This window comes from Leopardus geoffroyi, chromosome C2, assembly GCF_018350155.1.
Source record: "Leopardus geoffroyi isolate Oge1 chromosome C2, O.geoffroyi_Oge1_pat1.0, whole genome shotgun sequence".
NCBI lineage: Eukaryota > Metazoa > Chordata > Mammalia > Carnivora > Felidae > Leopardus > Leopardus geoffroyi.
In genome coordinates this window covers 149,850,745-149,875,742 of record NC_059333.1, presented here as the reverse complement: position 1 = coordinate 149,875,742, position 24,998 = coordinate 149,850,745, and the positions used below count along the sequence as shown (strand labels likewise).

At 42.6% G+C, this 24,998-nt stretch overlaps 1 protein-coding gene across 4 annotated transcripts in view; it reads right to left on the bottom strand.

Moving 5' to 3' along the window:
• ULK4 (unc-51 like kinase 4) overlaps positions 1-24,998 on the bottom strand; it is a 583,089-nt gene that overhangs the window by 302,070 nt on the left and 256,021 nt on the right. For all 4 annotated transcript variants that reach the window (XM_045436431.1, XM_045436432.1, XM_045436433.1 and 1 more), the window contains one exon: positions 5,605-5,653. In XM_045436431.1, the coding sequence (XP_045292387.1) occupies positions 5,605-5,653 (49 nt within the window). The remainder of the gene's footprint in view (positions 1-5,604; positions 5,654-24,998) is intronic.

Genomic DNA, 24,998 nt, shown 5'->3' with positions numbered 1-24,998 from the left:
ATGTGGTGTTGGAACTCCTTAGATCAAACCTCTGAAACCGACCTTCGTGTCTCATGTCTCCTTCCCCACTTTCAAAAGCCTTGCTGATGGAGATTCCAGCCCTCAACCAGTCTCCAAGTTTCCAGTATTATCCCACAACCCTCAGCCTGATTCTCTCCAAGGCCCAACCTCTGTCTGAGCAGTCTACCTTCTCAGTGCACACGGTCCCTGCAGCTAGAGGCTCTAAAAGATCTTTTTTTTTTTTTAACTAGAGGATACTATCTGATTTTGAAAAGCATAAATTATGCGCGAAGCCAAGCACATATGAAACAACCACAGTATAAAGCCTGAAGGATCTGGCTCCCACCCCAGACTCCCTGCCTACACTTCCCCATGGTCTCTGGTCCAGGTGCATCCAACTACTCACCTTCTCCTCATGGCCACTCCCTCTCAAGGCCACATTCAAAGGTTACTACTTCTTTTTATTTATTTATTTATTTTTTTTAATTTTTTTTTTTCAATGTTTATTTATTTTTGGGACAGAGAGAGACAGAGCATGAACGGGGGAGGGGCAGAGAGAGAGGGAGACACAGAATCGGAAACAGGCTCCAGGCTCCAAGCCATCAGCCCAGAGCCTGACGCGGGGCTCGAACTCCCGGACCGCGAGATCGTGACCTGGCTGAAGTCGGACGCTCCACCGACTGCGCCACCCAGGCGCCCCCAAAGGTTACTACTTCTGCGAGACTCCTCTCCCTGCAATGAACAGAAGATCCTCCCCTGGGATCCAGAGCATTCTCTCGCTCCCCATATAAAGCTCCTACACTGCTCCTGTCCAATTATGTGCTCGCACATCGCTCCTCCTGCATTATGAACCCAGAGGGCCCAGATGTTTAGCTATCCAGACAGGAGGGAGCACTGTGCCTCCTGAGGAGACAGTTACAACTGGAAATGGCTTTTTTTTTTTCCTTCAAAACAATGAAGACGACTTTCAAATGGTTATGTGCTTAACCAATTTTCTATTTACTATAATTGACAATGTTACATTAGTTTCAGGTGCACAGCACAGTGATTTGACTAAGTCTCTACATTATCCTATGCTGCTCACCATATGACACTGTTACAATACCACTGATGATATTCTTTACACTATCTGTGCTTTTTATTCCCATGACTTATTCATTCCATAACCGGAAGCCTATACCTCCCACTCTCCTTCACCCATTCTGCCCATCCCCCACACCCCTGGCAGCCATCAGTTTGTTCTCTGTATTTATAGGTCTGATTCTGCTTTTTGTTTATTCATTTATGTGGTTTTTTAGATTCCACAAAGCAGTGAAATCATATATTTGTCTTTCTCTGACTTATTGCACTTAGCATAATATTGTCTAAGTTCATCCATGTTGTTGCGAATGGCAAGACCTCATACTTTATAGGGTTGAGTAATATTCCTGTGTGTGTGTGTGTGTGTGTGTGTGTGTGTGTGTGTTTACTCCCCACATCTTCATTATCCATTCATCTATCAGTTGACACTTGGGTTGCTTCCATAGTTTGGCCACTGTAAATAATGCTGCAATTAACACAGGGGTGCATGTATGCTTTCAAAGTGTCTTCCTTTTCCTTGGGGAAATACCAATTAGCAGGGTCATATGGTATTCCTGGATCATATGGTATTTCTACTGTTAATTTTTTGAGGACTCTCTATACTGTCTTCTACAGCGGCTGCCCCAGTTTGCATTCCCACCAACAGTGCATGCAGTTTCCTTTTCTCCACAACCTTGCCAACAATTGTTATTTCTTTTCATTCTAGCTGTTCTGACAGGGGTGAGGGGACATCTCATTGTGGTTTTGATTTGCATTTCCCTGATGATTAATGATATTGAGCATCTTTTCATGTGTCTATTGGCCATCTGTGTGTCTTCTTTGGAGAAAGGTCTTTAGGTTCTCTGCCTATTTTTTTATTTTTTTTTAATATGAAATTGATTGTCAAATTGGTTTCCATACAACATCCAGTGTTCATCCCAACAGGTATTTTTTTAATCAGACTGGGGTTTTTTTGGTGTTGAGTTCTGTGAGTTCTTTATACATTTTGAGTGTTAACCCCTTATCAGATAATAATCATTTGCAAGTATCTTCTCCCATTCAGTAGGTTGTCTTTCTGGTTTGTTTATTGTTTCCTTTGCCGTGCAGAAGATTTTTATTCTGGTGTAGCCCCAGTAGTTTATTTTTTCTGTTGTTTTGCTTGCCTGAGAAGACAGTTCTAGAAAAACGTTGCTACGGCTGATGTCAAAGAAATTGTTGCCTCTGTTCTCTTCTAAGAGTTTTGTGGTTTCAGGCCTCACACTTAGGTTTTTAATCTATTTTGAGTTTAGTTTTGCGTATGGTCTAAGAAAGTAGTAGACTTTCATACTCTGGCATGTGGCTGGCCAGTTTTCCCAGCACCATTTGCTGAAGAGACTAATTTTCCCTATTGTATGTTCTTCCCCCTTTTGTCACAGATTGACCATAAAAGCACGGATTTATTCCTGAGCTCTCTATTCTGTTCCAAAGATCTTTTTTGTGACAGTGCCATACTGTTTTGATTACTACAGCTTTGTACTGTATCTTCACCAGCGTGGCCCATACTTAAAGCAAGCTCTTTGTTCTATCTGCGTACGATCTGTACATGGCTATTTGACACGGATAGGACATCAAATTCACAACGCTGCTCCCTTCATCTTCACTCCCCTCTAGGCCTACAGGAAAGACACAGAAGCTGCCTGCAATTCCTGCCCATAAGACAAACATTTGCTTTCTTAATGAGAAACATCTAGGAGAGGACGCATGGCTGGTAAGAACACACTGTATGAGGAACTCGAGAAAAGAGGGAAGTTACAAAGCCTGTATCAGATTGTAAGTACATCAAACAGAAGATGGAAAACAGTTATGAGCTGAGAGTAGAGAAAAAGTCATCCAGATGTCACTGCGGACCACCAGCCTTTTCTACTGTAATGGGGGTGGCACCAGCCTTTTCTATCGTAATGGGGGTGGGGGGCTAGAAGACACAAGGAGTATCCAACACACAGGACCCTGCACCATCTTCCACGGTGTCTCTTCTGATCAAACTGTTGCCGAGAAGCTGCTACACGTATGCAGGACACCACACTGGCCGGGGGGCTTAGGCCCAAACTTAACGCAAGAATATACTGTGTTTCTGTGAAACCAGGAATCCCTCAGTTCTAAGATGCACCCATCATTTTATCAAGCACTAAGAAAGAAAAATGTTGCCAATTAAACTATGACATGGTTTCTCATTACTTAGAAAGTTCCTTTTATTTTTATTGAAAGAGCCCTTTTAGACATATGCGGACATATTTTTATAATGCATCGCTCTTGGGCACTGAGAAAAAGAAAAAGAAAAATGAGATGAATTAGTTAAGGCAATGACAACCAGGTCTCCTGGCTGAAAGCAATCGCAAAATGCCACTGATTTGGAAAGTACATCCCAGTTTCAGAAATGTTAAATCTGTTAAATGCTAAAATCTGTTATTAAAAAAATGCATCATAGAATCACTAAAATGCTATGTCATGTCTTGCTCGGTGATAAAAGTTTAGAAAGGACAAGACAACTGTTCACAGGATAACTGCTATGAGGACATCTCACAGATTAAAAAATGTAATTATATAGAGGGAAAAACCTGAGATCATGCAACTCAAGAAAGACAAAAAAAAAGAAAAGGGATTGAATAAGGTTTTTCACAGACATCAAAGTCCTGTCCCCAAAAGCAGTGATTCCCAAATGTTGGGTTTTTTTTTTTGTTTGTTTTCTTTTTAATTTTTAACAACAGGACCTCTTTTTAAAATATGATCCTCCAAGAAACCTGAGTATGGAGCTGTTCCGGTTAGGGGAAAGTATCATCCCAGACATGCCTGGGAGATCAGGACTCAGGACTGGCTGAGATCCTCACCTGGAGAGTGGAGGTCACCTCTACCCACTCTCTACGACATGACAAAGGTCTAAACCATGGCATTAATCAATTAAACATCTACCATGGTAAGATATGAAGCCTTGCTAGGTGCTCATTACACAAAGATTAATCAAGCACAGAGGAATTTTGGTAACCTTCCAGAAGGAATTTCCTATGTGTGGATTTCAGACCTTGAGGGGACTGGGTAGGATGAGAACTTTTCATCAGTCACAAAAAGAGCTGCACTGACCTAAACAGGTCAGAAACACTCCTACCACAGCAAGGGGATGAGACACATCCCCACTTAAGGCCCACGGTAGCTCTAGAGCGCTCTCCATAGGTCTTCGACACCAGTCTCTTCAAACGCAAGCCCGATACGGCTGGGTTTGGACAGCTTTGGCTCTTGCCCATACCCAACCCAACTCAAACCGGGCAGCTGACTGCACCCGCCGCCCTCCAAAACAAATCCAATGCCGCAACAAATCAGCAAGTCACGTATGTACCCTGCTGAAGGTGGAGACACACACCGGCCACTTGGCGAAGCTTAACGTCCCCATTAGACGGCTCTCCGTCTCCACGTTTCTTCCTCCCATTTATCTCCATTTTTTTCTCCTGACACTGCTTATAAAATCTCCTTACTATTCAAAGCGATTCACTCCAGCCTCTCACTTTGCACATCCCCCTAGCACGGTGGCTCTGCGTCATCTCATCGTCACCTGAGCGCGCTTTGGAAATACCACCCACTCTCACCCGTTGTCCCCATCCAATCACATGGCTCAGCAAACCCAACCCACTCTCCTGAAAGGAAAAGGTTCATCTGTAGCTAAGAAAAGTAATGTTTTCACCATTTAGCCATTATCAACACACAAACAACCTATAGGCTAACAGTTTTGGATTAAAGAAAGCTAATTTCCATGGGTACAGTTAGCAGACTATCATGGCTACTGCTCCATTAAAGACCAAGGGAGGTTAGACCAGTCTGGCTGGGGACGTGTCTCCTCCTTTGTCCCTTCTGCTGTCAGTCAGCTTTGTAAGGCAAGTTTTTGGTAACGGGGGATAACCCACTAGGTACAAGAGAAAAGAGTGCTAAGGGCACTGTGTTACTGTACGGATTTCCAGCCTACTTCTCAAACCTGTCTTTAGTAATAAATAGGGATTTATCAGAAATGGGAAGTCAACTCTGCAATCCCATTTTATTCTCTACACATAGGAACCATAAGTGAAATGTTTTCTTTAACAGATGGTTTTCAATTGAGTAGCATTCTGTGAAGAGAAAAAAAGGTGTTTGGAGCTGTTCTACATCCTGAAGAACATAAATTTCTGGCCATAGGCCCAAAACTGCTGATCTGACTCATGACTACAACGTCAGAGGGATTCACAGCGAGCATCAGAAAATTCATACTGAAGCATAGTGGTCATCCCTCTGCCCTTCCTCCGCAAACCAACCTCAGATGAAGGACTTGTGACACGAGCGCAGGTGGTTAAACAGTGTCCCTATACAATTTCAGAGCTGGACAGGAGCTCAGGCAAGGAAACTGAGGCCCGATAAGGTGAAGTGAGACAACGAAGGGCACAGAATCCTTCTGGACAGTCAGGGTTAGAACCCAACCACACAACGTGGTCGAAACCTTCACATTCTTAAAATTTCACTCGAATTTCAGGTACACGTTTCCCTTCTTACCAGAATTACTTCAAAAATGAGTGGGATCAGTTTGCTCTCTTCCACAAGTCTGTTAAAAAAAAAAATAAAAATAAAAAGATAAGCACACATTAGATAACTCGTATTTAAACTGCTGCCCTGATAAAGATTACCACAGCCCCCGCTTTCATTGCTTAAGTTCTGTGCCCGAAAAACAGATGATTATATTCATTTTTAATACACTGAACTACCCCTACTAAATACAAGAAATATGGGGCTTCTTTGCAAGTGACTATTAGCTTAGCCTTACTGGTCTGTAGCAAGTAAGATCTCAAATAGATTGACATTTATAAATGTAAGAATTAATTAAAATTCACAACTCTCATTAAGGCTATGAAAATAGGCAATGCTAGCCGAAATAATGTAACCAGCCCTCGCCGCACCGTTAAATTATAAGTGTGCCACACTGTAATCTTTCATATATGCCTCATTAGCTATCTTCTCAGCACTAATGAATTAATGTCTAATGATTTTTAATCTTTTACTTAAAAAAAAAAAAAAAAGTAGACCCTAATCAAGACTTTGGGACCTTTCCCTCATCAAAACTAGTTAATTATTATCTATTGTAACAAACGATTTTTTTCATGCGATTTAAGAGAAAATAGCCTCAATTCAAAAGTAACAGTTCTTATTAAAACGACACTTCAGTCTCTAGATATTCCTTTGGTCTATGGCAGTAAACGCTTCTCTGTAAAGGGTCAGATGGCAAAGATTGTAGGCTTTGGTCGGCCACAGTCTCTACAGCAATCACTTAACTCGGTCACTATAATGTACGAGTCATCATAAATAATACAGAAATGAATAGGCATGGTTGTGTTCCAATAAAATTTTATTTACAAAAACAGGTATGTGCCATATTTGGCCCATAAGCTATAATCTGTTGATCCCTCCTCATTCAGTTTTAAAAATAAATCAGATGCCTTCATCTTATTAGCATTTACTTTGATGATAAACCACAGCACTGAAGACGAGCATGTTGCCTTCATTGTGGGCGTGTGCAGTTTGTCTGTTTCACAGAAATTGCCTGGTAGATAGGAAGGGAATTTATCATCTGGCCTCCCTCGAGCTTGTTTGTCTATGATAACACACTGATAAAAGAGAAGCCTATGAGACACGCCAAAAAAAAAAAGGATCGGGGTGTTTATAAATATGTGTTATGAGAAAGTGAGATACAGAAAGAAGTCCCAAAGACTGGAGCGCTTAGAAAGCCCCCAGTGTCTAGCAGAAGTAAATGCGATTACTTTTGCAGTTCCAATATACTAGGGGATAAGATTTTGACTACAGATATCAAACTCATGTACAGCCTCTCACTTTCCTGGGCAACTGAAGGCTCAGATGTGAGGCTAAAGCTCCCCACCTAATGCCTGGGCAGGACGGGAAATGCACGGACTCGAGACCACACACAGCCTCAGGCTGGCACATTCCCAGTCTACTTCCTCAGCTCCTGAGATGGTGACCATCCCTCTTCCTAAACTGTGCTTTAAAAACGTTTATGATCTTTTAAAAAAAAAAAAAAAAAAATTTAAAAAAAAAGGGGGGGGGCGCCTGGGCGGTTCAGTCGGTTAAACGTCGGACTTCGGCTCAGGTCATGATCTCATGGTTCGTGGGTTCAAGCCCCACGTCGGGCTCTGAGCTGACGGCTCAGAGCCTGGAGCCTGCTTCGGATTCTGTGTCTCCCTCTCTCTCTGTCCTTCCCCTGCTCATGCTCTCTCTCAAAAATAAATAACATTAAAAAAATTTTTTCTAAATGTTTACGATCTGTACTCTTATTAGGCCCAGGCTGAAACAGCTAAGCATATTTCTCAGAGCTGCCCTGGCACCCAAACCCACAAAGTCCCGGGGACACGGGCCCCACTTCTTCTCCAATGGAACCTATAGGTGACAGCGGCTTCTTCTACCCTCTCCCCCAACATTCAGATCCAGGAACATCTGCTCACAGTACCAGCACCCTCCTGGCGGTATTTTTTTTAATGTTTATTTATTTTTGAGGGGGAGGAGGGGCAGAGAGAGAGGGAGACACAGAATCCAAAGCTGACTGTCAGCACAGAGCCTGATATGGGGCTCGAACCCACAACCATGAGATCATGATGACCTGGGCTGAAGTCAGACACGCTTAACCAACTGAGCCACCCAGGTGCCCCTCCTGACAGTATTTTTAAATATATGCCACTACTAGGATGTGCCTACAGAAACTACCATAACCCATTCTTATGGATTACAACTAGTCCTTCTCTGGGCTTTTGCACGATGAGCAGGCTGGCCGGGCCTTCAACTCACTATCCAGCCCCCTTCAACTCACTATCGGTTCTAGCACGCCAGGCCTCACATTTTTCTGAATACCACCAACCATAACAATTGTTCTCGGATTGGACTGACATAATTCAGAGCCACGTCTGGTAAGTAAAAAGGGAGCTCAAGCTAAATAAAAGCACTTTTAGTTTTTAAAAAACACAACATTTCTATGACATTTTCCATGACTCATGAAGTAAACCGCAAGTGTAAATTCCCAAAAACAACTTAGCCAGTCCGGAGCAAGGAGGGCTGCAAATGTTTACAAAGATCTAAGGCAGTGTTTTTTCCAGACTGTGGGCAGTGGTCAGTAAGTGGGCAATAAGAGGAGTTCACTGGCTATTGACTAGCATTTTCTTGATTAAACATAATAACATAGAGACTACCCAAAGCTGTCACATAGGGTGTCGTTCGATGACATTTTTGTGTCGGTTACAGGTCTACAGGCGTGTATACTGGATGGTGATGCAAAATGCATTTCTCTTATGTGGGTCGTAGTTAGGCATCTGAAATCCACAGATTTTAGACAACTTTGGAGACAATATTCACTTGCCTTCAATAGGCTCTTACACTTTGATTTTTAAAAATCTGTCTCTTCATTTTAACCACCTCCTCTCATACCACCATAGGCCCAATTAGTGGCTTGGGTCTCAAATGATCAAACCCTCGGTATGCTCCAAGTAACGAAGCAAACTACTCAGAGCTTTCTTCCTTTAATTTGTACTCTGGAGAGCAGCCCCAGCGCTCAGGCCTCTGTAGACCAGGGAGGATGAGGCTTACCTCCAAAGAAAGCTGATGTGGCTGAATCCCCGGGAATTATTCAGGCAGCAAATCTTAAGTCATCGTAATAGACTTCTGCAAAAGTCTATCTCAGTTGGGGGATCTGTTCAGTGGTCAGTCACCATGATTTTAAATCACAAGTAGCGGGGCACCTGTAGGGAGGGTCTCAGTCGGTGAAGCGTCCGACTTCGGCTCAGGTCATGATCTCATGGTTCCCGAGTTCGGGCCCCTCATGGGGCTCTGTGCTGACAGTTCAGAGCTGGAGGCTGCTTTGGATACTGTGTCTCCCTCTCTCTCTGTCGCTCCCCCACTTGCATCTGTGTCTTTCTCTCTCTCAAAACTAAACATTAAAAAAAATTTTTTTTTTAACATTTTAAATCACCAGTATCATTTTACTGCGCGAGCCTGTTGTATCCCTACATTCTAAAATAATAAAATTTCTATGGTCTATGGACAACCTGAAGGACAGGAAATAAAAAGATTTATCTGGATTTTTTTTTAAAACCAAAAACAAACAAAAAGAGATCTTTTTGAAATTATCCCTAATCTTCAAAGGACTATGAAGATATTAACTACATCACAGCATACTTTTCTTTCTTTATGTTAGCCCTCTTAAGCACACTGATTTTAAGTAATTCCAGATGAAAACTGAAATAAACTGCCCTCCCCAAAAGTAGTTCACTGGACCACTGGAAACAGTTTTTTGGGTTTTGTTTTTCTTTGGCAGGGACAGGGGGAGGGTTCAGGGACAGGCCTTCTTTGTTTTGTTTCTTCCCCTTAACAGTACAATTTAATAATAGGTGGTATGTGCTTAAAGAGTTTTCCTTACAAAATTTTGACTCAGTAGATTCACCGGGATTTTGTATATCTGTTTACATTATTACAGGTGCTGTTTGAAACAGCAAATTTTGAATACACTTATGAAAACCTTTAGGATACATTGTTTGACATTCTAACTCCCTCCTGTACCTAAAGTAAGTGTTGGTTGCCCTTGGTACTGGGAAACCTCTTAAAAGTTTTATTTACTGATGCTTGACAGTTCAGGCTAAATATAAAATAAATTAGCAATGGTTGGATAGAAATGACTAGATGCAATTTAGGTAGGAAAAGTAGAAATAGGGAGACGCCTCTGCTTCTGTTCAGAGAGCTACAGAAGCTAGTTGGGCTGAATTTCATCTTTTTTTAAAAATATAATTCATAGTCAAATTGGCTAACATACAGTGTATAAAATGTGCTCTTGGTTTTGGGGGTAGATTCCCGTGGTTCATCGCTTACATACAACACCCAGTGCTCATCCCAGCACGTGCCCTCCTCAATGCCTACCACCCACCTGCCCCCACTCCCCTAGCCCCCATCCACCCTCAGATTGTTCTCTGTATTTAAGAGTCTCTTATGGTTTGCCTCCCTCCCTCTCTGTTTGTAACTATTTTTCCCCTTCCCTTCCCCATGGTCTTCTGCTAAGTTTCTCAAGATCCACTTATGAGTGAAAACATATGTCTGTCCTTCTCTGACTTATTTCACTCAGCATAGTCCCTTCCAGTTCCATCCACGTTGCTGCAAAACCTTTGTTAACATTTTTCAACTTTCCTTTAAAACATAGACTATGTAGGGACGAACCAGGAACAAGAATTAAAAGTACCTGAAGTCCCCCGACCTACCCCACCATACTTCTACGTATTCAGAGAAAAGAGGAGCCAGAAGGAGGGGAAGGAAAGGATCTCTGTCTGTTCTGGCTCATGTTGCAAAACAAAGCAAGCAGCCCCGACAGTGATTCGATGGGTCTGGGAGACACCAGGGTCGGTCCGTGGATCTGCACTGTCAGGTTCGCTCTCTGGCTTGCAGTTTTTACCTACCCACATGGGTAGAGACAATACACACGAAGCAAGGACCAGAAGTCAAGACTCTCCATCTCCATGGTTGGCCCTATCCATCGGGAACACTATCCATCCCCCCCCCCCCGCCCCCGGAGGGTTTCTCCATCTACTGTCCCTGCATTTTAACAATCCATGTTGTGATACAGACCTTACTTAGTGCTAGAGATTTTTTTTCCCTGAAAACTATCTCAGTACTCAATTATGACTAACACCATTGAGCATGTGCCATGGGCTAATCTTATACACTCAAAATCTGTGCCTTCAAACTCAGAGTCAAATGGCTTAGAGACACAAACAGAACTAACTTCTGTCATGGATGTATACACAGGTGACAAGAGAATGGACCTGGGGAAAACCCAGCAAGCCCAGACTGGTGAAAAGAGGTGTTTATGAGCCTTGAAAGAACTGGCCAATTCAACTGAAGCGTACCTACATGGAAAGGGGGAACAGGAGGGACGGGGCAGTCTGGGTAGTGAAAGGACAATGTGCAAGATGGAGCAGAATGATGCAGCCTTGAATGTCACGCCAAGAACTCTGGGTTTTATGTGGGTTTTATCTGTAACCAGAAGACTGGTTACAGGAAGTTTATGCAGGATTTTAAGCAGGAGAATGACACAGTAAGATCTGCTGTTCAAACTCCAATCTGACAGTAACGGGGGAAAATGACGGGGGGGGGAAGGAGTGCAGTCTAGAACATTCCTACTCAAAGAATGGTCTGCAGACCAGAGCCGGCCTACAGACCATCACGGGTCTGGGACAAGACAACTAGTGAAATTTGAAAGACTGAGTTTCTGTGTGTTGGGATAAGAACTTTGCAGCAGTATAAAAAGTGACCCCACCAAAATATGATGAAAACCAGGATATTTGCATAGCCTCAAAATCGTTCCCCACAAAGACATTTACGTTGGAGAAACCTGGCAGGCACCACCTTAACCAAGGGAGCACATTTCACGTCACTAGGAAGGAGACAATGACATCACGTATGCCCTGATACCATGCACTGAGGAGGACACACCATCGCTTCTCAGGTACTTTCACCAAGACTACAAACCTCCATCTAATCATGAAAAGTGCCACGCTCAAGTTGAGGGGCATCCTACAAAGTTACTAGCCAGTGCACTTCAAAAGTGTTAAAGCCATAAAAGACCAGAGTGAGGAGCTGTCCCCAACTGGGGGGACTCCTACCAGAGAGGAGAAGCCTAAATGCAACGTGGGACCCTACGTGACACCCAGAACTAGAAAATGGACATTAGTGAGAAAACTAGCAACACTGGAATAAGATATGCAGAGAGTTAATACTACTACATTAATGTTAATTTCCTGGTTTTGATAACTGCTACAGTTCCATAAGATGCCAACATCAGTGGAAACTGGGTGAAAGGCATAAGGAAATTCTTTGTACTACTTTTATAACTTTTCCGTGAGGCTAAAAGTGTTTCAGTATTAAAAGTTTTTTTGTGTTTGTTTAGTTTTTGTTTTATGGCTCCCAAATGCTCTGACTCTCCTCTCTTGAGAAGTGGGATGTGTGTCCTCTCCCCATGAACCTGGGCAGGTTTGGAACTGCTTTGACCGATAGTGTAGCATGGAAGTGACACTGTATGACTTCTGCTTATATTCTGCGTGCCTTTGTTAGATTTCACTTTCATCATATTTTCTGAAAGTATTTATTCTGGTTATCTGTTGCCGCATAAGAAACGATCCCAAACTTAGTGTCATAAAGCAATAATTACTTTATGATGCTAGAGAATCGATGGGTCGTGGATCTGGACAGGGCACACTGAGATGACCTATCCTTGTTCCCTGATGTCAGCTGGGAAGACACAAAGGCTCAGGTGATGAGAACAGCTGGGGGGGCCGTAGGCATCTCGAAGCCTTCTTCGCTCACACGCCACATGAGGCGACTCAAGGAAGGCTCGGCTAATTCTGCCCACTGGATCACCTACTGCTCTCCTCTCCAAGTGGCTTGGCCTCTCACAGCATGGCAGCCGGGTGCCAAGAGGGAGCACTGCTAAACAACCGTGTGGAAGCTGTCTGGTCTTTTCTCCCTGGTATCACTTGCACTGCATTCTCAATGGTTACAAGCCTGTCATTAAGCTCAGCCCAGCCTCAAGTGGAGGAGAAACACAGACAACTCCCAACGGGAGAGTGAAGGAAGAGCATGTGGGATGGGAGAGACTTCTGCAGCCATCTTTGTAAGACTCAATCCGCCACTGCACTGGCCTGTAACACACTGAAATTTTAAAAACTGTTTCTTCACCACAGACAGCGTGAGTAACATTAGTTTAGAACCAGAGAGAACAGTTGATAGGCTACTACAGCAATCCAAAGGATCATAACAGGAGCCTCAGGAGCCTCGTATTTGTTTTCTATTGCTGAATAACAAATTAACACAAACTTAGTGGCTTAAAGCAACACCCATTTATTAACTCAAAGTCCCGTGGTCAGAAGCCCAGCTCAGCACGGCTGGGTTATCTACTCAGAGCACAGGGACCTGGAACTGACTTCCCCTTTGGAGGCCGGGGGACGAGGGGATGTGTTTTCAACCACAGTCTTGTGGACAGAATTCAGTTCCCAGTAGGCCTGAAGTCCCTCTTTCCATGCTGGCTACAGACACAGGTCCCTCTCATATCCTACAGGCCACTCAACATCCCTCCCCCAGCTGTAAAGCCAGCAAAAGAGGACTCTCCTCCATGTCAAATACTTCTCGAGCTTCAACTCTCTTCGACTTCCCAGTCTCTGACCTCCAGGCTGGATTTAAACGACTCTTGCAATTAGCAGAGCCTAGCTGGATGATCTCCAGACTTTAAGGCCAACTCGTTGTGGCCCTTAATTACATCCGCAATATTCCATCACAGCGGCATCGAATTACTGTTTAGCTGAGTAACTGGGAGAAGGTGTGTATATACCTTCTGGGAATCTTGAAGGCCATCTGAAAATTCTGACCACTCCAATTTCACCTCATCCTTGCCTCCTTTTTGAAAGCATAACTCAGGAGTGCCTGGGTGGCTCAGTAGGTTAAGCACCTGAGTCTTGTTTTCAGCTCAGGTCACGATCTCACGGTTTGTGAGATCAAGCCCCACATCAGGCTCTGCACAGACAGCGTGGAGCCTGCTTGGGATTCTCTCTTTCCCTCTTTCTCTGCCCCTCCTCCACTCATGTTCATTCTCTCTCTCAAAGTAAACACATATTTTTAGAAAATGAATAAAAAATAAAAGAATAATTCATATTTAGTTCCTTGAATAAGCTGCTTCTGGTCAACTTATATAGAAACCCCAAATAGATGCTGAACTTTGTAAAACTTCAACAATGCTGGTTAAGAGTTTTAGAGTTACTTTTTGTTTATAAGTGAGCACTAGACAACAAACAAAGCTTTTCCATTTCTTATGACATACGTAATTTGCCAGTCTAGTGTACCAACAACAGCCATTTTAAATTAAAAAAAAAAAAAAATCTCTAACATCACGCTGAATTTCAAATTATTGGCCCAGTGAATCCGCTCCAAAAAGAAATGGTTTTATAACGTGTAGCTTTGGTATGATATTAAGTCTATTCTGAGAGCAAGCTATTTCTAATGTTTCTCCTTGAAATGTTTGCCCTTGTCTGCAATGCTCACTAATCCTCTTGCACAGAATTGCAGAATACCAATTATTTATTTACCAATAAGGTACACATCCAAGGAGATGTTCTGCACAAGAAAAGGGCAGGGCTGAAATTTCAGCAGCTCTAGCACAGGACGTGTTTAGATCTGGTCATTTTATAAAGATCTACAGCGTCCTTCATATGGGTAAGCATTGTATCTTTTCCTTGAAGAAGTTTATACCCCAGTGGGCAAAAAATATATATACACGACATCAAAATTAACTGAATTCAACTTATAAAGCTGACTATTTCATTGGCTGAGAAAGTCTTAGAATTGTTAGACTACAAGGCTATTCCAGAACGTACCTCCCACGTACAGAATCTCCCATTGCCTCAAAGAGCATGAAAATGATAGGAGTTTTAGTAAGAAACTATGGTTAAGCAAAAAGCAAGTGTTTTCCAATAGAAAGGAGATTCATACAGAAATTTAAAAAGTGTATATTACATTAGCAACTTTGCAAAAAGCTTTTGTACCCATTACCTCAACAGATACCCAACACAGGCCTGTGATGACCCACATCTGTTGAACGAAACGAGGCCCGAGACTGTTTCTATCATACAAAGTACAGAAGGTGAGACAGAACAGCTATACCCAGAGGATCTCCACACGGTACACGGCACTCATGTACAAAATATCCCTGACTCCAGGGTCCCTAGGTGGTTCAGTCAGTTAAGTGTCTGACTTTGGCTCGAGTCACGATCTCCCGGTTCATAGGTTTGAGCCCCGCATCGGGCTCTGTGCTGACATCTCAGAGCCTGGAGCCTGCTTCCGATTCTGTGTCTCCCTCTCTCTCTGCCTCTCTCTCTCTCTCTCTCTCTCTCTCAAGAATAAACATTTAAAAAAATTTTTTTTTTTAAATATCACTGACTCCCAGATGCTACAAGGTGCCTGAAAGCCACATTCTGCCCAGGGATTTACACTAACTGTCCCTGCACAGGCAACATTTTTGTTAACCAGCCAAGGGCTTTGGCCCCACATTCCCGCATCTTTTCTGTCTGCCCGGGTCCTGAGCCCTCACCCTGTGCCTTTCTGAACCTATGGCTCTATGGCTGGTCTCTTATCTCTAACACTGCTTTGAATCCTTGGCACTCTCCCCAAGACGTGATTCTGTACTGGTCACAAAGCTCTACGTTCATACCACCAAGAAGCACGCTGCTGCTTGCACCAAAGCAAGGAGGGGACTGAACCAAAAGCAGCACTACTAGTAAGACAAGTAAGATAAAGGACTGGCAGGGGCACGAACCAGAGACAAATCTCTAGGAGAACAACCAGTTTTCACATGTGGCCAGCATCTCTTGTCCCTACAGACATGAGCCCAACACTAAAAAAGAGCCATTGTATAAGAGCTAGTCCTGAAATTCTTTTCAATTTAATGAAACTATTTATTTTCTATGGTCTCTTTTTGTCCTGTTACTTAATGAAATGTAAGAGATTTTGGGGGGGGGGGGAATTTACTTGAAGCCAGGCTAAGATTTGTCTCTTTTTTCTTTCACTCATTCGTTATTTATTAACATTACTCATTAGATGCCATGCATTGAGCTAAGTTAGAGCTCTATCAAGTATTCTACGTGCTAGGACAGATGTCTAAACAGGGTAGAGAAGGGGACCACCTGATGGCTCAGCTAGTAGAATAACTGGCTCTTGGGGCGCCTGGGTGGCGCAGTCTGTTAAGCGTCCGACTTCAGCCAGGTCATGATCTCGCAGTCCGTGAGTTCGAGCCCCGCGTCGGGCTCTGGGCTGATGGCTCAGAGCCTGGAGCCTGTTTCCGATTCTGTGTCTCCCTCTCTCTCTGCCCCTCCCCGTTCATGCTCTGTCTCTCTCTGTCCCAAAAATAAATAAACGTTGAAAAAAAAATATTTAAGAATAACTGGCTCTTGATTTTGAGGTTGTAAGTTCGAGCCCACGTTAGGAGTAGAGATTACTTAAAAATAAAATCTTAAAAAAAAAAAAAAAAAGAGTACAGATGGGACAACAGAAAATACAGTTGACCCTTGAATAACACAGGATGTGTGGGCACTGACCCCCTGCATAGTTGAAAAATCCATGTGTAACTTCTGACTCCCCCAAAATGTAACTACCAATAGCCTACTGTTGATCTGAAGCCTCATAACGTAAACAGCCCATTAACACATTTTGTATGTTTTATGTATTATATACCGTATTCGTACAATAAAGCAAGCTAGAGAAAAAACTGTTAAGGAAATCATAAGGAAGAGAAAATATGTTTACAACACTGTACCATATTTATTGGAAAATATCCACATGTGAGTAGACCTGCACAGTTCAAACCCATGTTGTTCAACCGTCAGCTGTAGTCTTTTCTGGCTGAGAAGCATAACAGAGGCTTCAAAGTGAAACCAATGATGACAACAGTGGTAAACATAGATCACACAGTTAATAAGTAGAACATAGTCCCAGGGCTGTACATGTGGTAACTCAATGGAGTTGAACAAAGAAAAAGAAGATCCTAGCAGTCAGGTAATATGATGATGATGATGATGATGATGATGATGATGACGATGATTGTTTTGTTTCACATGAGAAACTGAGATATGAGGAAGTAAATTGGTCAAGTGCCAAGGAGGGGGCTGAGATATAAACCCAGGCAGCTTGGATCACACCCCATGGGGCAGGTACCACTTGAGTAGAACCTCGAAAGAGGAGGAGGTTATTGACAGGCAGTCGGTGGATGAAGGGGGAGGAGGACAGGCAGGGATGAAGTATGTGCTGGACAAGGGAAAGAGCATGACCAAGAGCAAAAACGGGATGAGCTCATTACAGGCAGCAACAAGCAGGTGAACAGGCATATTTGTGGCCACAAGCATTTCTATGGTCCACAAGCTATGAATGGTTGTTACGTTTCTAGATGCTTGGGAGCTGGGGGCGGGGGGGGGGGGGAATCAAAGAATATTTTATCACATATGAAACAGCATGAAATTCAAATTTCAGTTTTTATAAGTAAAGTTTTATTGAAACACAACCATTCTCATTCATTTACATGCGGTCTCTGGCTGCTTTTACGCTGCAATGGCAGAGCTGAGTAGCTGCAACAGGGTCCATATGGCCAGCAATGCCTAAAATATTTACTATCTGGCCTTTTATAGAAAGTTTGCCAAGCGTTGCTCTAGGTGACTGGGTGCTACTAAGTAAGGGGCTGATTAGGCGAAATGATGTCATTACCAGCTTTCTGTTTTTACAATGTTTATTCGGGTTACAGTGAAGAGGATGGGCTGGAAACAAAAAGGAGGATCAGTTAGCTGATAATGACTACTCTCAAAATATATGGTGATCAACACGAAGCAGGAGTAAATGGGAAAAGGAAAAGGAGAAATATCAGTGAGTTATACCCGTAGGATTTCAAAATCTACTGGATCCAGGGGAGAAAGAGAAGAAATACACAATGACACCAGGTACTTGATGTGTCCTACCTGGAGGCTACCACCATGACCACGACCAGAAAAATGCACATCACAGCGAGCAACCTCACTCATAGACCACTGCCCACCCCTGTACGCGATGTAGTGAGTGCTTTACCTCTCACTTACCATGGTGAGTGACTACCATGGTGGTCATGACCAAGGTGAGGTAGGAATGAGTAACCTTATTCTAAAGAGAAGAAAACTAACACTGAACTTTATCCAAGGTAACACAGCTCATTAGTTTCCAAGTTCATGATGTGAACTGCTCTAAGATACTATAATACACAGAGGGAAAAGCTACTCTGGATAAGAAAACGAATTACATTCTGAAAGAAGAGTGACAAGTAGAATGAGGGCAGAAACCCCAAGGCACAACATCATTTCAGGATCTGGCAGGAAGGAAACATCTCAGTGGTGTCCATCTTCAAAGAATGTAGGAAGCAAGGAGATCAATGGGGTGGAATGGAAGAGAGTCAAAAAGAACAGTTTAATACCCTGCTCAACCCCTCCTAGATGTTCAGATCTTAGGGTCAGTCCCAGTTTCCAAAAATTATACTGTATTATACTGAATAACTCCCCACACTCATTTCAGGAAGCTGTTTCTTTTTTTTTTTTTTTTTTAATTAAATTTAATTTAAATTTTAGTTAACATACAGCGCAATGTTGGTTTCAGGAGTAGAATTCAGTGATTCATCACTTACATACAACACCCAGTGCTCATCACAAGTGTCCCTCTTAATGCTCAACACCCATCTAGCCCATCTCCCACCCATTTCCCTCCATCAACCCTCAGTTTGTTCTCTATCATTAAAAGTCTCTTGTGGTTTGTTTCCCTTTCTCCTTTTTTTCCCTCTTCCCATATGTTCACCTGTTTTGTTTCTTAAATTCCTTAAATTTCTTAAATTCTTAAATTCCACATATGAGTGAAATCATATGGTATTTTTCTTTCTCTGATAGACTTATTTCACCTAGCATAATACTTTCTACCTAACAAACAAACAAACAGAGTGATGATCAACTTGAAGCCACTGAACCAAAGGCTACCTTGCTGACCTTGAAAACCACAAGATAGGTTATGGATTGCCATTAATGTTAATGTTTTATTTATTTATTTGAGACAGAGACAGAGACACAGACAGAGACAGAGAAAGCGTGCAAACAGGGAAGGGGCAGAGAGAGAGGGAGACAGAGAATCCCAAGCAGGCTCTGCACTGTCAACACAGAGCCCGATGCAGGGCTCCAACCCATGAACCATGAGACCATGACCTGAACCTAAATCAAGAGTCCGATGCTCAATCAAATGAGCCCCCCCAGGTGTCCCAACGTTAATGTTTAATAAGAACCACCAGCCTATATGAGTATGTGTGTTAAACAAATAGGTGGTTTTTTTCCTGATTATAGAAAATAATTATTAAAAATCATATTAGAGCCACCTAAGTGGCTCAGTCGATTTAGCGTCCAACTCTTGATTTTGGCTCTGGCCATGATCCCAGGGTTGTGGGATTGAGCCCCTCCATCAGGCTCCGTGCTTAGCATGGATTAGATTCTCTTAAGATTCTCTTTCTCTCCCTCTTTCCCTCTCCTCCACTTGCAGACTAAAAAAAAAAAAAAAAAAACACCAACGTATAAATAGTTTAAAAATCGTACTAAGGGGCACCTGGATGGCTCGGTGATTAAGCGTCCAACTCTTGGTTTCAGCTCATGATCTCATGGGTTGTGGGTTTGAGTTCCGTGTCAGGTTCTACACTCACAGCACAGAGCCTGCCTGGGATTCTCCGTTTCCCTCTCTCTCTGCCCCTTCCCCTCTCGTACTCTCTCTCTCTCTCAAAAATAAATAAACATTAAAAAAAAAAAACTGGACTATCATAGGATCCAGCAGTCCCACTTCTGGGTATTTATTCAAAGGAAACGAAAACACTCATTTGAAGATACCTGCACCCTCATGTTCAACACAGCACTCTTTACAAAGCCAAGATACAAAAGCAGCACAAGTGTTCATGGAGAGATAAATGGATAAAGATGTGGTGTGTACACACACACACACACACACACACACACACACAGACATACGGTGGAATATTTAAAAGTTCAGCCGTTAAAAAAAAAATAAAGATCTTGCCACTTCTGACAATCTGGATGGAACTTGAGGGCATTATGGTAACTAAAATAAGTCAACAAAGGTGATTTCCATATGATCTCACTTAAATTTAGAACCTAAACAAAACAAACAAAACACGCAAAACCAAGCTCACGGACACAGAGAAAAGATTGGTGGTTGCCAGAGGTGAGGGTTGGGCAGGTCTAGGAGACATGTGTGAACTGTTTTGAGTTTTTTATAGTTTAAATAAATTGAATATAAACAAACAAATGGAAAAAGAACAAGGTAGGAGAATCTACTCTACCAGTTAACAAAGTTTATTATAAAACTTCAATATAACATAGTATTGGTATTAGCTTAAAACCTCCTACAAATCAAATTGGAATAGGCAGAAAAAAATCTTAATTTTACATAGCTATTTATATAAAATTATTTACGTGAAATATAGAAATAGAGGAGCATAAAATATAGTATTTTATTGAATGTTACCTTTGGGAAAAATAGAAAATTATATTACATTACAATGAAAATATTGCAATCGCAGTGCTATAAAAAAAAATCATTAATAAGGGGCGCCTGGAGAGCTCAGTCGGTTAAGTGTCCAACTCTGGATCGGCTCAGGTTATGATCTCACGGTTCATGAGTTCAAGCCTGGCATCGGGCTCTGCCCTGGCAGTGTGGAGCCTGATTGGGATTCTCTCTCTCTCTCCCCCTCTCTGTCCCTCCCCACCGCGCTCCTGCGTTCTCTTTCAAAGTAAATAAACTTAAAAAACTCATTAGTAAGTTCTGATGTATTAGTTGCTTTTTTTATTTTTCTACTCATATAAGGCATAGGATCAACCTCATCTGGAAAATAACAGCTACCATTTCTTGTGCATGTACTCCGTCCCTTGCAGTCATGCCTCATTCAATGCCTAAGGACACTTACAGAGGGAGACACTGAAACACAGGTTGGTGAAGCAATTTTCTCACAGCCACTCTCAAAGCCCATAATGGATCTGGCATTAGAACTGGCATCTGCCTAATTTAAGATATATTACAGCAGAATAGAGGGTGGGAAGAAATGGTCAACTCATACCACATATACTGCGGCTCACTAAGAACATTTCCCCATATCATTAAATACTCACTGAAGATATGAACTGTTGGACCTTCATAGTTTTCTAACCTACAATGTATTGAGCTCATCCTATATTGATGGATCCTATAACAAGGATCCACTTTCTACTAGTATGCACTAGGGGTGGAAAAAAAAACAAATGTAGTGGTTAAGGGATCGCTTCAAAGGAGTTCAAATCTCACTCAATCGTCCTAGCTCTGGGATCCTGGATAAGTACATCAACTCCAAGCTTTACTTTCTTTGTACGTTATATCACTGCCTACCTACCTCATTTCATGAGGGTGAGGAGTAAATGTGGTTGTGCACGTGAAGCACCCAGCCCTGTCTGAAACATAAAAAGCTCTTTGAACACAGATACTAGCTATCTTTATTTTCACTGTGGTGTTAAATAACGTATCAGTGGGCATTCTTATATATAAATATTTGTGCATATCTTTTACTCTTTTCTTAATATATATTCCTAGAAGTGGAATCAAAGGATATTTAAGGTTTAATACATATTGACAGTTTGCATGTCACAAAAGATGTACTAATTTATGAAAGAGTACATTTCACTAGACTCTCAACAAGTGCTATTAAAAAAAATTGAGGGCATCTGGGTGGCTCAGTCAGTTAAGTGTCCGACTCTTGATCTCAGCTCGAGTCATGATCTCACGATGTGGGAGTTTGAGCCCTGCATCGGCACAGAGCCTGCTTGAGAATCTCTCTCCGCCTCTCCCCCACACCTCAAAAATAAACATTAAAAAAAAAAAACTCTACCAACATTATCTTTTTATTATCTTAATGGAATTGTCTTGAATACTAATTAGGGTTACCTTTTTTCATGTGTATTGTCAGGAATGCCCTCTTCATACCCTTTGTCCATTTTCCCCTTGGGCTACCTGACTTCAGAATTTCAAGATAACTAATGAAGTCTGTCCCTAAAAAGCTGACCATGTTGTTTACTTTGTAAACAGTTGCATTAAGCTGGATTTATGACTCCAAGCAGACAGAAAAAAATGCACACGCAAAAAACTGGTACATTTTGAGGGTAGGAGGTGTCTCAGAGGCATTTACCTCATTGAAAAGCCACAGTTAGTCTCCTCCACTGCCTGGGGTTTTTTTTTCCTACGTAACACTCTATGGCAAAGAATCCTAAGTGATAACACATGTTCGAGATGGCAATAAAACTGTGCCAAGAAAGTCACAGAACATTTGAAACTCAGACCACTGTTTAGTCTGGCAGCTCTCACGCTCTTTAATTCCATCACAAGGGCCCCTTCTGTACAGCAAACACTGCAATATATTCTGACCAATAACTGTCATCACATAAAATCAAAAGACTTGATAAGGAGGAGGACTCGGGTGTTGAGACACGAGAAATAAACTGGGAGTCTGTGCTTTATGCCTCGTGTTACGTTCCACGCATCCGGGCTTCACGTCGTTCTCTGGAGTTGACAGTGACGGGGTACACAATATATTCACAGACAGCATGGCTTTATCAAGAGTAGATAAACAACAACAAAAATGAGCCTATACTGCAAGTACTGTGTTATTTCTGAACTGGTAAATTACCTTAGTAAATCACCACAGCAGCGGAAACACTAAAACGGAACTCTGATGCGAATATCTGCCGAATGTTACCAAGGGATTGATTCCTTCAGACTTTAGAAGGTACAGGGATCCTACCAAGAGACTTTGTTTAGCTATTATTTCTACGCGGACGGTTTTTCTGGCTGTAAAAACCAAATAATAAGGGCTTGCAAATTAACCGTATGATTCATAAAGAGACCCAATAACCATATAAACACGCAATACAAGGGCGCCATAGAAATGCTTTACAGCAAGACGGCACTATCTTCCCCCTTTGCCACTGTGTTCAGTGCTGCACATTTTAACACCATCAGAAACAAAATAAATTTGTTGTACAAGTACAAAAGAGCCAGAAGGCATTAAGCGGTAAGTCAAAAATCAAAGAAGCCAATCAGGAAAGTTGGAAACTCCCACCAAGCAAAGACAAATAAGTATCTATCAGCTAAAATACACCTATCTGACATTAATATTCTAGTCCAAGGCAACTGGTTCAACTGTCGTCTCTACACATCCCTTAACGAACCAATCAAATAAAGATGTTAATCTGATGTGAAACAGACAAGTAATTTAAAGACTATGCCTTTTAAATCCTGAAGATAATGACACCTATCATGGCTGGATGGAGAACTGGAAACCTGTTTATCATGGCAGAAAATAAAGTCGAAAGCTTTGATGCCACACCCGATGTGTACGTGAGAAACCAAGTATTGCACTGAAGGGTATCAATGTTTAGACGGCTGATGGCCTTGAAGACTTGCGAAGGACGGGTCTGCCCGGTGCCACCGTAACAGCCATCTACTCGTGGGCACTGCCTCTCCCACCCCGCGCTATCATTCCTCCGGGCACACAGGCCACTTCAAGCTTTCACCTCCCCACTGAACAAGCTGCAAAAGCTCACTGTACACTCACACACACACACACACAACTGTTTACAAAAACCCCACAGAAAGCTTGCTCTCTACGACTCAGTCATTTCTCTTAGAATTCCCACCCAGTCGAAGAGCCTGCGGCGGAACCAAGCCCAAAGCTCTCCTGCTCAGGTTTGTAATCTCGCCCCGGAATTTACATCACGCTCTGACAGCCCAGGTTAGACCTCCTGCAGTCAAGTAATGATTTGAGTACCACGACTTTCACAGTGCTTCCGTGTCACCTCCACAATGACCCCAGAGTTTGCGGAACAGTCTCTGGCCCCGTCTAGAGGTCCAACGAGCCTAGGGCTGTTGACGGTGAGGAACTGAGGAGAAGATAATTAGGGATGTGTGGGCTGCCGGCACTGCCCACTCCTCCAGGGCTCGGCCAAGCTTCGCTAGGAAACACACGGACAGTCACAGCCCCAAAGTCTGGCCCCAGATGCGTAAGTCTGAGCAAATAATGAACCGATGATAAAATATGGCCAAGGGCACAGTACAACTGAGCTCTAATGCACATGCTAGGTTTGTATGTAGCAAGCGACCTGGATGACACTCACTTTAAGCAGGAATCCAGGGACAATGTGTAGGAATGCCCCAATAACATATACAACCCTTAATGCGTATAAAACACTGCCCCTTGAAGCCTAGAAAACCAAGGCTACAACCCACCTCTCGAAGAAGGGTTCCAGAGAGGACTGAGATCCCCAAACAGGTGAGTCCCTCTGTCCTATCTGAGAGGGCTAAAAATAAACAGTAATTCCAAACACGCTTAAATAGTTTATTAAGGAAAATGTAGAACACTTTTTTCCACAGGGAAAGTAATTATTACTCAATCGTTTTAAAGGCAAGAGTGAAGAGAGGAACTCATAAAAATAATGGTCACCACAAAAAAATTTTTCAGTGGCCACAGTCCCATTTTTACTATCTTAAAGTAGGCAACCAAGGATAGTAACAGACAACAGCCCCAAATAGAAATATGTAAACAAGTCTTCAGTACGATGTTAGTATTGTTTTCAGAAATATTCTCCAAATGGGAACATATAACATAGTTTCCAGTTATCCAAATAGAGATCCAATTCCTTGACCTCATCGCTTCCTAACACTTTTCTTATCCTGCCCTCACACACCCGGTTTCTACAGGTTTAGGAGACTACTGACGGCAAACACCTCAAAAGTCTCACTCGCAAGCCTCCCAAAAGCAGAAGGCCACTTCCTAACTCCCCCGCTCAATGACCCCTCCAGGCTTGCAGGGGTTCCATTACTCCTCCCTTAGCAAATACTGCAGGGGACACCCCCTAGGGGCAAGGATGTCTGTGGAGCAATCCACTACTTACCCTCTTGCTTCATCGTTTTTACCCTTCTCCGGAGATCAAGAGTCAGGCCAACTTCTCCAGGAAAGGGACTGAAGTGAAGTACTTGTGACTCTGCAGGCCACGTGGGCTCTTTCAAAACTACTCAGCTGTGCCACCGTAACGCAGAAGCAGCCACAGACAATAAACAAGGCCCAGTGGCTGTGTTCTGATATTATATTTACAAAAGCAGGTGGGCTGGATTTGGCCCAAAAACTGTAGTGAACCAGCCTCTGCACTAGATCATTCTCGGCCACACAGGAATGTCTCTAAAAGATGGCTCATCTTAAAAAGAGCAAGTTCCTTAAAAACAAGAAGTTCCTG